At 41.4% G+C, this 13,882-nt stretch overlaps 1 protein-coding gene across 2 annotated transcripts in view; it reads left to right on the top strand.

Moving 5' to 3' along the window:
• LOC126370647 (mucin-12) overlaps positions 1 to 8,763 on the top strand; it is a 121,952-nt gene extending 113,189 nt beyond the window's left edge. Inside the window, exons 6-13 of one of the 2 annotated variants that reach the window (XM_050015606.1) lie at positions 1,938 to 2,117; positions 3,233 to 3,469; positions 4,261 to 4,398; positions 4,885 to 5,027; positions 5,325 to 5,467; positions 5,969 to 6,154; positions 7,170 to 7,354; positions 8,283 to 8,763. In XM_050015606.1, coding sequence (XP_049871563.1) covers positions 1,938 to 2,117; positions 3,233 to 3,469; positions 4,261 to 4,398; positions 4,885 to 5,027; positions 5,325 to 5,467; positions 5,969 to 6,154; positions 7,170 to 7,354; positions 8,283 to 8,336 — 1,266 coding nt within the window. In that variant the 3' untranslated portion in view covers positions 8,337 to 8,763. The remainder of the gene's footprint in view (positions 1 to 1,937; positions 2,118 to 3,232; positions 3,470 to 4,260; positions 4,399 to 4,884; positions 5,028 to 5,324; positions 5,468 to 5,968; positions 6,155 to 7,169; positions 7,355 to 8,282) is intronic. The other variant, XM_050015607.1, reaches the window with a different exon arrangement.
• The last annotated feature ends 5,119 nt before the right edge of the window (positions 8,764 to 13,882 follow it).

Below are 13,882 nucleotides of genomic sequence, written 5' to 3'. Positions count from 1 at the left end.
TATGATGACGGACCTCTGGTGCGTGACTCCATTGTTTGAACGTCATCGAGGCAGTGTACAATCTACGGTACGCCAACTGCCTCGGGGTTTGTCATTATGTTTTATTTGGAGTTGGTGCTAGTATTTTTGGGCAGTGTAAAAAAAAGAAAAACAAGTAATTTAATAAAACAAAATAACCATCATAAGTATTAATGAAAGATATTAAAAGTGAAATGATATAGAGGTTTCAAGGTTTGGATTATACATTGGAACCAAGTAAGTAATTTGAGAGAGAAAAAATGCTATGTGCGTATGTTAACAGGTTACATAAAAAAAAACACTTCTGTTATTACCTTAACGGACGCGACAGTGGAAACAAACACCGACTAGGGCCTCATAAATTAAGGTCTCAACTCTCAAGTTTAACACTTGAATGACGTAGCTCGGCGTTGCGCCAGCGACTTTTTCTCACATCTGTAAGTGCCTTTAGCCAATAACGCAGGATTTGTAGCACATTTGTAATTTTGTTGACGGATGCCAGTTAAGTAGAGGCTAAGTTATGAGTTTTTAAGTACTTAACTAAGTAACAAATAATGCGAGAGTACTTAAGTAGTTGCACGGAGAAATGCTTGATTGAATGATTATTTCATTTGAAAAATAGCTAAGTATTTTTTTAATACTTTTTTGGTTTAGTATTTATCATTTGGTTTTTTTTATTGTTTGTTTTTTTTATCTTCGTACTCATGATTCGCGAGACCAATTACTGATTTCATCAACAGACGAATTCGGTACAAAATTTTCGTTTTAAATATTTTTTAAAGTACTAAATTGTCAAGTAGCTTCTATGAATTTCTATTTTTTTTTACTTATTAGAACTTTTAGGAATACCGCTCCTCCCGCCAATGAACTGCCACCTTTTTTATATTATGGTACAATAAAGTACATATAGAAGGGAAAATTGAAGGGAAGAGAGGAAGGGGTAGACCTAGGATAACATTTATGAAACAAATAAAAGAGAAGGTGCAGGTCGTGTCGTATCGGGAGGTGAAGGTTTTGGCGGGAAGAAGAAAGGAATGGCGGTTACTCCACCGACAAGAGCGTAGCTCTTAAATAGAGAGAGAGAAAGTATATATATTTAACACACAACAGAAAGCTCGGTGAGGTGTGGGTACTTAGTTCATCTTGCGATGAATGTGCCTCTGACTACCCCAATTGAGATAAAGTCGTGAGCTTTTGTTTCCTGTTTTCGTAAAGTACATTTCAATTTTCAATTTTAGAACGGTCTCCCACCCAAATGTCCCTAAAATACCTACTATGATCGTTGCGCATTCTGTAATCGGTTTGAGTAGGTATACTGTACTTATCAATGAAAAATAGTGCACAGCAAATTACTACGTCTGACTATTATGTTTATTCATCACATTCGTATTAGATAAAGCTTTCCATTCATTACAATGTCCGTCAGAAACATTGTTTATATTAAGTATTTAGTACTTATACACTACGGTGCCTTTTTAACATACATGAGTTTTGGGTTATATTTTTTGAAAACATACCTATCGTGCTATTTACTGTCCTGGGGCTTTAGCCAAGACGGATGTGCTTCTCTGCTAAAGTATATTCACACCCCGGACAATTCATACAAACAAAATTCGTTTTACACAGCCACACCACATTGATATTATCGTACACGCGCATCTATGTGTGTGTGACATCTGACACCATACGATTCAAGTCTAAACTATGTTCGAGGGGGGTGAGGTAAACCTAGCTCAGACACCGGTGGGGAGCGGAGAGTTGCCGTTCTATACGTAGTCTCTGCTTACCCCGGTGGGAAAGAGACGTGAGTTTATGTATGTTTGTATATTACTCAGATTTGAGTCCCTGTCAAAGTAGAGTGTTATCCGGAAGCGTTCTTATAAGTGTGAATCTTGTTAATAGTTACTATTTCCTTCCAGTTGGTAGTCCGTCGGCGCGGGCGCAGAGGCGTGTACGCTCAGCGTTGTACGCCGGTGTCCCTGGACGCGTACAGCTTGGACAGTGTCAGCGTGGGGCACAGGAAGGGGAACCACCGCCTGCGAGCCAGCAAGCGAAGCTACGGGAACCCCGCGTATGATGACGAGGTGAGGGGGAAAGAGGTGAGGTTAGGTTAGGTTAGGTTAGATACGTCACAGTTGTAAAGGGCACGCACATACGCATTTTTAATTTCGTGGCTAGTGAACAATTCAATAAGGCGACTATGGAAACCTTAAACATTCGCAGATCCGGCTCGAAGCACCAATATTGGAGGCGATGTTAGCTCCGGTAAATAAACTCCTTCGAGATGGTATTAAAGTGGACTGTAATGAATTAAAACTAGGAAATTATTTTCATAAGTTAACAATACAAGAAAAAGATGCGTTGTCGGCAAAGTCCGTGGCGTAAGTCCCATAATATTGCCAGACCAAATAATATACAGTAAAAAATATATGACTTTGATGTTGCCAACAACAGTAGCAGGAAATGTTCATACTCAAACTCTATACCATGTTACCAACTCATTCAGTTCGTCAATTTTACACAAATGTGATGTTTTTTGGCGAACGTCTCATCTGCCTAAAACTACTGTACATTCTCACAACCTTTGTAGCCGAAGAAAAGTACCTTTGAGTTATATAAAAATAAAGAATGAAGCACGTATTGGTGCTGATTTTGTTGGCAGAGAGAGAGAGAGAGAGATCGACATATATTGCCCCACTCAAGATGTTTCTGATCTTCTTCCATCGTGTGGGTTTTGTGAGGTGAATTACCGACCTCATCAACCCTGGTGTCAGAGTTATTATTGAGCCGCCAAAGGCCCCTAACATGGCTCATGTAACGACTACTTACTTACATAAGTAAGTAGTAACCGGGACCAACGGCTTAACGTTCCGAAGCACGGATCATCTTACTTCTGCGCAATCAGGTGTATAGCGTGCAACGTCCTAAGCATACTAGGGAACACAAAGCGATTTGTGATGTTTCTGATTTTAACTGATATAAATTTGTAGGGACAAAAGAAAAAACATCAAAATCGGACCTTTCTCTGGCAAGTTAGAAGTGAAACCCTTCATTGACTCTACTAAAGACGTGGACGAGGTGAGCGTGAGGGCTTTATCGCTTAAAGTTCCATCCACACAGTCCTGGGTCGTTCCCTACCCTTGTATCCATCAACATTCGTGCATATAATCTATTATGTTGTGCATGAGTTTGATTTGAATTTCTCTGATCCCAGGTCACTTCCCATCCTATGCAGTACGCAGCCCTAGCCAACTTCGCAATGGACGTGGAGTCCATGACAGCGGAGTTCGCTGAGATCCCAACAGTGAGCGTTCGTCCTGATGAGGTACCACCAGGCTGCGAAGACAAGAACCGCTACTCCAACGTGCTTCCATTACCGGAGACCAGGGTGCCCTTGAAGAGGATCGGCAATGATCTGACTTCCGAGTACATCAATGCTAACTTTATTACGGTGAGTATGCCGTTGAAATGAGATCTTAGCGTATCGGCGGTGTTGAGTGATAGAGTGAGAAACAGTGTGCTATGAGAGAGATGTGGTGTGAAAGACGATATAGTGACCAAGATTGACAGAGGAATGTTAAATTGGTTTGGACACGTAGAGCGGATGAAGGATAATAGGATTACGAAAGCGGTTAAAGCGAAGGTTGATGGTAGGGCTGGTAGAGGAAGACCTAGAAGGACGTATATTGACCAAATTGGAGATAAAATTTTTAGTACGATCTACTCTAAACCGGCGTGCATGTATGAAACGATTGATGATTGTGGAGAAAGGGAGAGAAGTGTGTCGGGATCGAAGCAAATGGAATTCCATAGTCTCTGCTTACCCCGGTGGGAAATAGGTGTGGTCCTATGTGCTGGTGGACAAACGAAGAGCGCCGGTTTGAACCTCAATACCGGACATGACAGACTTACACCAATGAGTTATTAATTAATATTAAGTACAATTTTCACAAGCACAGTTGGTTTGACCATCATAAATGGCGATACGACTCACCTATCACGTTGGTTTAAGAGGAAACTCGCTGAAGCGTGGATACTAATTTCATCTTGCGATGGATGTACCTCTGACTACCCTAATTGAGATATTGTCGTGAGATTATGTTAGATATATGTTTTATGTCCGAAATCATTCCACACGGACGGAGCCGCGGCTGCGGCTGGCAATCCAGAGGCAGTATTTTTTCTTATACTGTTTTTATGCATTCATGCATATAAACCGTTTGATTGTCTATCTGTGTCCAGGGTCCAGGAAACATTCGTAACTACTACATCGCGTGCCAAGCGCCGCTGCCCAACACCGTGGTGGACTTCTGGCGCATGATCTGGGAGCACAACTCCAGGGTCGTCGTCATGCTCACCGAGTACATGGAGAACGGAGTTGTAAGTATTGGTTTTATCAGTTCCTCAGCGCTCCCTATTGCTTGGACAAGTAGTTAATACAATATGCGGCAAACCTACAATATCATCTCTAGCGTTATTCCGTTTCCACAGGGTTTCTGTAGCTAACTTAAAGATTTGCCAGATTTTTACAAAAGTGAGTACCCTTAACTCCGAATCATCATCATCTCCCTAGCCTTATCCTGTTGGATGGCGAATCAAATAGGCATCTCGCTAGTATGCAACCCGTTTGACGTGTGTTGTCAACTTGTTTTGGTCGTAATATTTGCACATGTAAAATTTTGAGAGGACTACTTTTTCTGCATAACATTGACGTGTGATTTATAAATATGTAATATATCGATAACCCATCCCTTTCCTTTCCGGCGGAAAAGAAAATGACAGGTATAGTTTAAAATAAAATTAGATGGTGTGTACAGGATTTGATGCCCATATATCCTTGAGTAATCCCCAATTTAAATCTTGCAGGAGAAGTGCTACGAATATCTTCCACCATCGGAAGTGTCGGACAACAAACGGACATTCGGGGATTTCCAGATAGTCCTGATGAAGAGGGAGCAGCGAGACAAGTATGCCATCTCCAGCGTGCAGCTCATCAACCTGGCTACCAGGTGAGGATTTCTTTTTAAAACCATAGCGTAGAATAAGGAATAATACTGTGGCTGAGCTAGGTTTACCTCTCCTCGGTCTTACTTTAGTCTTCAATCATATGGGCGTCAGATGTCACACACACAGATGCTTGCGAAGAATTCAGGTTGCAGCTTTGGGTCTGTTGCATAGATTTTTGTTAAAGGCCTTTGTCATGGTTTTTAAGGCATGAACCTCACAAGCTACACGCGAATAATATTTAAGGATTTAAGTGCTAAATTTATTTCTTCCTTTCTTTCAATTTTTTTTAATGGTTCCAGGACATGGCGAGAGATCACGCACCTGTGGTACTTCTGGCCGGCGAAGGGAGTCCCTGACGACTACGAGTCCGTGATCGACTTCCTCTCAGAGATGAGGAGCTATATGAAGATCTCGCAGACTGCCAAAGAGTACGATGAAGAAGGTATGAGCAGATTATCTTTTATTTTCTGACGGGAATAGGCAGTTTTAATCCTCATTCGTATCGCATACCGACTTCACCCCTTCCCGGTCTGCTGGCAACAAAGGTGTAAAATATAAACTTGGAGTATTTTCCATATGGCGATTATAATCAAGATTAAATGGCTGCCGCCTCCTAGGACAGAATTATAATCTCTTCTACCGTGTGGGTTGTGAGGTGGATGCCCAACCTCATCAACCCTGGTGTCAGGGTTATTATTGAGCAGCCAAAGGCCCCCTGACATGGCTCATGTAACGACTACTAACTTACACCAGTAAGTAGTAACTGGGACCAACGGCCTTCCGAAGCACGAATCATCTTTCTTTCAGACAATCAGGTGATCAGCCTGTAATGTCCTATAACCAAACTAGGAATCACGAACCTCCAGATCGTGAGCCCAACGCTCAATCCAATGGACCACGGAGGCCGCTGCGTCGATATTGATACTTAATGACATGTCCTCAGGCGTGGAAGTTATCTACGGCGACCAGAGCCGCTCGTCGTTCCACAACCTGTCCAAACTGAGGAGTGACGACAACGGCTCCGGCAACGGAGTGAACGTGTACTCACCAGCCAAGGCGGAGGAACAGCTGAGACGTGGTGTCACCAATGGCACGCTTGGCAGGATGAAGGCTGCGGCTGAAGTTGAAGGTGGGTTCATCGACAATGGCCCCGATTCCTGCAGACACCTCCTAATTTTACTTTAAGTTATCCCTGTCATTTTCTTATCCGCAGAAAAGGAAAGGCACGGATGATTGACAGCTCGTAGTTTTAGGAAGAATGAGTAAATAAATGAATCATAAACTGCCTATATACGTCCCACTGCTGGGCACAGGCCTCCCCTCAATCAACCGGAGGGGGTATGGAGCATACTCCACCACGCTGCTCCACTACGGGTCGGTGGAGGTGTTTTTTACGGCTAATAGCCGGGACCAACGGCTTAACGTGCCCTCCGAAGCACGGAATCATCTTACTTTTTCGGACAATCAGGTGGTTCAAGCCTGAAAAGTCCTTACCAAACAAAGGACGGTCCAGTCTCACAAAGTGATTTCGACAATGTCCCCATCGGGAATCGAACCCGGACCTCCAGATCGTGAGCCTAACGCTCTAACCACTAGACCACGGAGGCTGTTGAAATGAATGAATAACCCGGGCGAATTAAAAAGGTATCTCGCTGGTATGCAAACCGTTTGACGTGTGCTGTCAACTTAATTCTGTCGGATTATTGGCCAATGTAAATTTTTTATAGGGTTGTTTTGGATTTGTGCTTAAAATTGACGTGTGTTCCCATAAATTTTATGCTTGTCGATTACCCGTTCCTTTCTTTTTCGGCGGATAAGAAAATGACAGATATCCCGGTTACGGAACCAACGGCTTGACGTGCCTTCCGAAACACGGATCATCTTACTTTTCGAACAATCAGGAGATCAGCCTGTAATGTCCTAACCAAACTAGGGATCATGATTTTTGTGATATGTCCCCACCGGGATTCACCCGGGACCTCCGGATCGTGAGACCAACGCTCAACCACTGGACCACGGAGGCCGTCAAAATTCATAAATAAGTTATAAAGAAATGTTTGTCGTCAGTTTTAGATATTCTTTATTTAGTAATCACAGTTTCATAATTTATCTTTGACCTAGGATAATTATGAATGTTGTCGCAGGAGTCCGTCCGTGCGTGGTGGTGTGCGCGTCGGGCGCGGGTCGCTCGGCCGCGGTGATCGCGGCGGACATCTGCGCCCGCGCACTGGCCGCGGCCGCCGCCGACGTGCCGCGCGTCGTGCGCGAGATCCGTGCGCAGCGCCCGCACTCGCTCTCTAACAGACATCACTATATCTTCTTGTATAAGGTGAGCTTTCGGTTTCCATGTCCAGAAATCATTATTGCATAATAATTTATGATATTTACACTAGACTGTATGTATAGTAGACCTAGTATCGACACCAGTCTCTCACAAAAACACTATAGTGTGTATCATTAACTTAGTTAAGTTTACATAATTTGTGTTACCTTTGTGAAGGGAAAATAAAGATTTATTTTATTTATTTATTTTATTAAGTATAAAGGATTTTAATATATGCAGTTTCGTCACCGTGTTTTATGTTCTCATGTGGTTTTCGTCACGATGTTTTCTTTCACCGCTTTTTCTATCGTGTGGGTTATTCCCACTGGTCAGATTGATGGTCAGATTGTGAGATGGTTTACCAAACTCAGCAACCCTGGTGTCAGGATTATTATCGTGCCGCTCAAGGCCCCTGACATGGCTCATGTAACGACAGTACTTTAAGTTTAATATCAATAAGTAGTAACCGGTATCAACGGCTTAACGTGCCGTCCGAAGCACGAATCATCTTACTTTCGGAAAATCAGGTGATCAGCCTGTAATGTCCTAAACAAACTAGGGAGCACAAGATGATTTTCGTGATATGTCCCCACCGGGATTCGAACCTGGGACCTCCGGATCGTGAGCCCAACGCTCAACCACCGGACCACAGAGACCGTGCCCCTTTTCACCGCTGAGCACGAGTCATTGGATGGGGCAGATGTTATGACCCACAATCCTACACACACACATTCCCGATAAATGCATTTCGGAGATAATGTGACCTAACCTGTATTGGGCTATCTTTCCCTTCGCGTGCTGAAAGGTCAGACAGGCTGTCGCTTCTATAAAAAAACCGGACCTGTTAAATCTTCAGGTTAGGTAAGCGAACCGCTTGAAAAAAGGGCTGAAAAAGAGATGGTATGAATTATGACAGTATTTTTTTTTGTTTCAGCTTCTCAGTGAATACGGCAACAAGTTAATGGGTGGTGGAGTGGACACTATCTAAACCTTATCTAAACCATGGTATAAGAAAACCAGGTATGCTCAATCCTATGACAAGCAGCCATTGCTAGTCCTTTGATGACGTAAGTGTTACCACTGTGTTACCTTTTATGAGCAATATAATGTACCCACTTTAGGACTCTGTCGCACTAACATATTTGACATTTAGTGAGACTTACAGTTCAATTTGTCAAAAAAGTTAATGTGACATGGTACCAAAGTGTATACATATACATACATACATAGTACATATTGATGCTCGTGACCGTACACCTGCATGCAGGCCGAACACGTCACAACACAACACTGTTAAATTATTTTACTACCTTTTTGTATTTTTATAATTATGTTCTCGCAAATAAAAAAGTATCTCCAACATTCCAAGGACGTAAAATTTATTATTGAAAATTAAGTGAATTACTGATTAATTTATTTAAGGTGGTTCGATACGGTTAGCTAGGCGCTCAAGCGTCAATAGATGGCGTTGGTGCCTTAATTTGACATAATTATTTATTTTTGGATTTTATACACAATATTGTTTCAAAGTTATACGTTTGCCGGTAATAGCGTAATATTTGTCATGATTTAACTAAATTTCAATTGAGTTGCAGTTCACGTAATACTTTTATTTGAATAAATAAAAGTTACCACCAAAAGCCGAACATCTCACACACACATTGATAGTTATGTTTGTTTACGAAACCAATTACTAATTTCGCCAGTTTAAACGTCAACGGAATAGTCTAGTTGGATGAATAACAGGATTCTATATGAGATGGGTCTGGCTGGATACTAGGGTTCCAACCTCGCTTTATTATTACTTTTTTTTTATTGTAACATTTTTTTCCCATTTATCCTGCTTAGTTTTTGCTACAAATTGCTGTTAAAATATTTGATTTTATTTCATATTTTATTATTTTTATATTATATATAGCTACAAACCCACTGACTCACTCACTGACATAATTGTTCTCCCAGAAGGAGCGTCGGGGGGTCAAAATGATGTATGAGAAAAGTGATCGGAACCTCCCGGTGAGTATGGGAAAAATCCCAAATCTTGGAAAACTGCTCCGCATCAGGGAGACGCCCTACAGTCTGGCGCAACTATTATACCTGGATCAATTTTTTTTTCACAAAACCTATTTAAATCTTGGTCAAATTCTATTGTGGGTGAAAAAAAAACAAAATGGCGGAAAAACAAGATGGCCGCCATACAAAATTTTGTTTTTCCAGAAAATGTCTCGTTGGTAAAAACTGTGTATGGGGTTGTAATCGGAACATCCCGTTGACTATGGAAATTTTTCTCGATCTTGAAAAACTGCTCCGCATCAGGGAGACACCCTACGGCCTGGCAAAACTATAAAACCTGGAGCAATTTTTCTTTCGCGAAACATATTTAAATCTTGGTCAAATCCAATCCCCGCTGCAAAAAAACCAAAATGGCGGAAAAACAAGATGGCCGCCATACAAATTTTTCGTTTTTCCTCAAAATGCCTCTGGGGTAAAAATAATGTATAGGGTTGTAATCGGAACGTCTTGAAGAGTATGGAAATATTTCTCGATCTTGAAAACCTGCTCCGCATCAGGGAGACACCCTAAGGCCTGGCAAAACTATAAAACCTGGAGCAATTCTTTTTTCGCACAACATATTTAAATCTTGGTCAAATTTTATTGTGGGTAAAAAAAAACAAAATGGCGGAAATACAAGATGGCCGCCATACAAAATTTTATTTTTCCAGAAAATGTTTCGGGGGTGAAAACGATGCACAGAAGTGTAATCGGAATGTCATGTTGAGTATGGAAATACTTCTCGATCTTCAAAAACTGCTCCGCATCAGAGAGACACCCTACGGCCTGGCGCAACTATAGCAACTGGAATGATTCTTTTTTCACAAAATCTATTTAAATCTTGGTCAAATCCAATCGCCGGTGAAAAAAAATCAAAATGGCGGAAAAACAAGATGGCCGCCATACAAATTTTTCAATTTTCCTGAAAATGCCACGGGGGTAAAAATTATGTATAGGGGTGTAATAGAAACGTCATGTCAAGTATAAAAATACTTCTCGATCTTGAAAATCTGCTCCGCATCAGGGAGACATCCTACGGCCTGACAAAACTATCACACTTGGAACTTTTCTGTTTTCACGAAACCTATTTAAATCTTGGTCAAATTTTATCGCCGGTGAAAAAAAAAACAAAATGGCCGAAAAACAAGATGGCCGCCATACAAAATTTTCGTTTTTCCCGAAAATGCCTCGGGGGTAAAATTTATGTGTGGGGGATTTGATCGGAACGTCATCTTGGAAAACTGCTCCGCATCAGGGGTCACCCTACGGCCTGGCAAAACTATAGCTTCTAGAACTTTTTTGATTTCACGAGACCTATTCAAGTCTTGGTCAAATTCTACCGCGGTAAAAAAATGGCGGGAAAACAAGACACGCGAGCAGCTTGCTGCGAGCGAACCACGCGACATCTAGTTATTATTATTATATTATATAAAGCTACAAACCCATGTACTGACTGACTGACTCACTGACTCACTGACAGGGTTGTTCTCCCAGAAGGAGCGTCGGGGGGTGAAAATGATGTAAGGGGAGTGTGATCGGGATCTCCCGGTGAGTATGGGAAAACTTCCAGATCTTGGAAAACTGCTCCGCATCAGGGAGACACCCTACAGTCTGGCGCAACTATTATACCTGGATCAATTTTTTTTTCGCAAGACCTATTCAAATCTTGGTCAAATTGTACTGTCGGTGAAAAAAAAACAAAATGGCGGAAAAACAAGATGGCCGCCATACAAAAAAATATTTTTCCAGAAAATGCCTCGGCGGTAAAAACAATGTATGGGGACGTAATCGGAAGATCATGTAGAGAATTTAAATTCTGCTCAACCTTCAAAAACTGCTCCTCATCAGAGAGACACCCCACGGCCTGGCGAAACTATGGCACCTGGAACGATAATTTTTTCACAAAACCTATTTAAATCTTGGTCAAATTCTATCGTGAGTGAAAAAAAATCAAAATGGCGGAAAAACAAGATGGCCGCCATACAAAATTTTGTTTTTTTATAAAATGTCTCGGTGGTAAAAATTATGTATGGGGGATGTGATTGAAATGTCAAGTTGAATATCCAAATACTTCTTGATCTTCAGAAACTGCTCCGCATCAGGGAGACAACCTACGGCCTGGCGCAACTATTATACCTGGATCAATTTTTTTTTCGCAAAACCTATTTAAATCTTGGTCAAATTCTATTGTGGGTGAAAAAAAATCAAAATGGCGGAAAAACAAGATGGCCGCCATACAAAAAAATATTTTTCCAGAAAATGTCTCGGCGGTAAAAACAATGTATGGGGACGTAATCGGAAGATCATGTAGAGAATTTAAATACTGCTCAACCTTCAAAAACTGCTCCTCATCAGAGAGACACCCCACGGCCTGGCGAAACTATGGCAGCTGGAACGATAATTTTTTCACAAAACCTATTTAAATCTTGGTCAAATTCTATCGTGAGTGAAAAAAAATCAAAATGGCGGAAAAACAAGATGGCCGCCATACAAAATTTTGTTTTCCCAGAAATTGTCACGGGGGTAAAAACTGTGTATGGGAATGTGATCGTAGTGTCTTGTCGAGTACGGAAAATGTTCTCAAGCTTCGAAAACTGCTCCGCATCAGGGAGACACCCTACGGCGTGGCAAATCTATCGCACCTGGAACTTTCTTGTTTTTACGAAACCTATTTAAATCTTAGTCAAATTTTATCGCCGGTGAAAAAAATCAAAATGGCAGAAAAACAAGATGGCCGCCATACAAACTTTTGTTTTCCCAGAAATTGTCACGGGGGTAAAAAACTGTGTATGGGAATGTGATCGGAGTGTCTTGTCGAGTACGGAAAATGTTCTCAATCTTCGAAAACTGCTCCGCATCAGGGAGACACCCTACGGCCTGGCAAATCTATCGCACCTGGAACTTTCTTGTTTTTACGAAACCTATTTAAATCTTAGTCAAATTTTATCTCCTGTGAAAAAAATCAAAATGGCAGAAAAACAAGATGGCCGCCATACAAAATTTTGTTTTTCTAGAAAATGTCTCGGGGGTAAAAACTGTGTATGGGGTTGTAATTGGAACGTCCTGTTGAGTATGGAAATACTGTTCGATCTTCAGAAACTGCTCCGCATCAGGGAGACACCCTACGGCCTGGCAAAACTATAAAACCTGGAGCATCTTTTTTTCGCATAACATATTTAAATCTTGGTCGAATCCAATCGCTGGTGATAAAAAATCAAAATGGCGGAAAAACAAGATGGCCGCCATACGAATTTTTCAATTTTCCTGAAAATGCCTCGGGGGTAAAAATGTTGTATAGAGGTGTAATCGGAACGTCATGTCGAGTATAAAAAATACTTCTCGATCTTTGAAATCTGCTCCGCATCAGGGAGACACCCTATGGCCTGGCTAAACTATCAAACATAGTACATTTTTTTTTCCACTATACCTACTTAATTCTTGGTCAAATTCAATCACCGTTGAAAAAAAATCAAAATGGCGGAAAAACAACATGGCAGCCATACAAAATTTTCGTTTTTCTAGAAAATGTCTCGGGGGTAAAAACTGTGTATGGGGTTGTAATTGGAACGTCCTGTTGAGTATGGAAATACTGTTCGATCTTCAGAAACTGCTCCGCATCAGGGAGACACCCTACGGCCTGGCAAAACTATAAAACCTGGAGCATCTTTTTTTCGCATAACATATTTAAATCTTGGTCGAATCCAATCGCTGGTGATAAAAAATCAAAATGGCGGAAAAACAAGATGGCCGCCATACGAATTTTTCAATTTTCCTGAAAATGCCTCGGGGGTAAAAATGTTGTATAGAGGTGTAATCGGAACGTCATGTCGAGTATAAAAAATACTTCTCGATCTTTGAAATCTGCTCCGCATCAGGGAGACACCCTATGGCCTGGCTAAACTATCAAACATAGTACATTTTTTTTTCCACTATACCTACTTAATTCTTGGTCAAATTCAATCACCGTTGAAAAAAAATCAAAATGGCGGAAAAACAACATGGCCGCCATACAAAATTTTCGTTTTTCCCGAAATTGCCTCGAAGGCAAAAATTATGTACAGGGATGTGATCGAAACGTCATGTAGAGTACGGGTATACTTCCAGGTTTTCGAGAACTGCTCCGCATCAGGGAGACACCCTAAGGCCTGGCAAACCTATCGCACCTGGAACTTTTTTGTTTTCATGAGACCTATTTAAATCTTGGTCAAATTTTATCGCCGGTGAAAAAAAAAGAAAATGGCCGAAAAACAAGATGGCCGCCATATAAATTTTTGTTTTTCCAGAAAATGTCTCGGGTGTAAAAATGATGTATAGGGGTGTGATCGGAACGTCATCTTGGAAAACTGCTTCGCATCAGGGAGAAACCCTACGGCCTGGCAAAACTATAGCACCTAGAACTTTTTTGATTTCACGAAAACAAGATGGCCGCCATACAAAGCTTCGAACTAATACAGGACACGCGAGCAGCTTGCTGCGAGCGAA

The sequence above is a fragment of the Pectinophora gossypiella genome, chromosome 11 (genome assembly GCF_024362695.1).
Source record: "Pectinophora gossypiella chromosome 11, ilPecGoss1.1, whole genome shotgun sequence".
NCBI classification, from domain to species: Eukaryota; Metazoa; Arthropoda; class Insecta; order Lepidoptera; family Gelechiidae; genus Pectinophora; species Pectinophora gossypiella.
The sequence above is the reverse complement of the archived record's forward strand: the minus strand, read 5'-3'. Positions and strand labels throughout refer to the sequence as shown.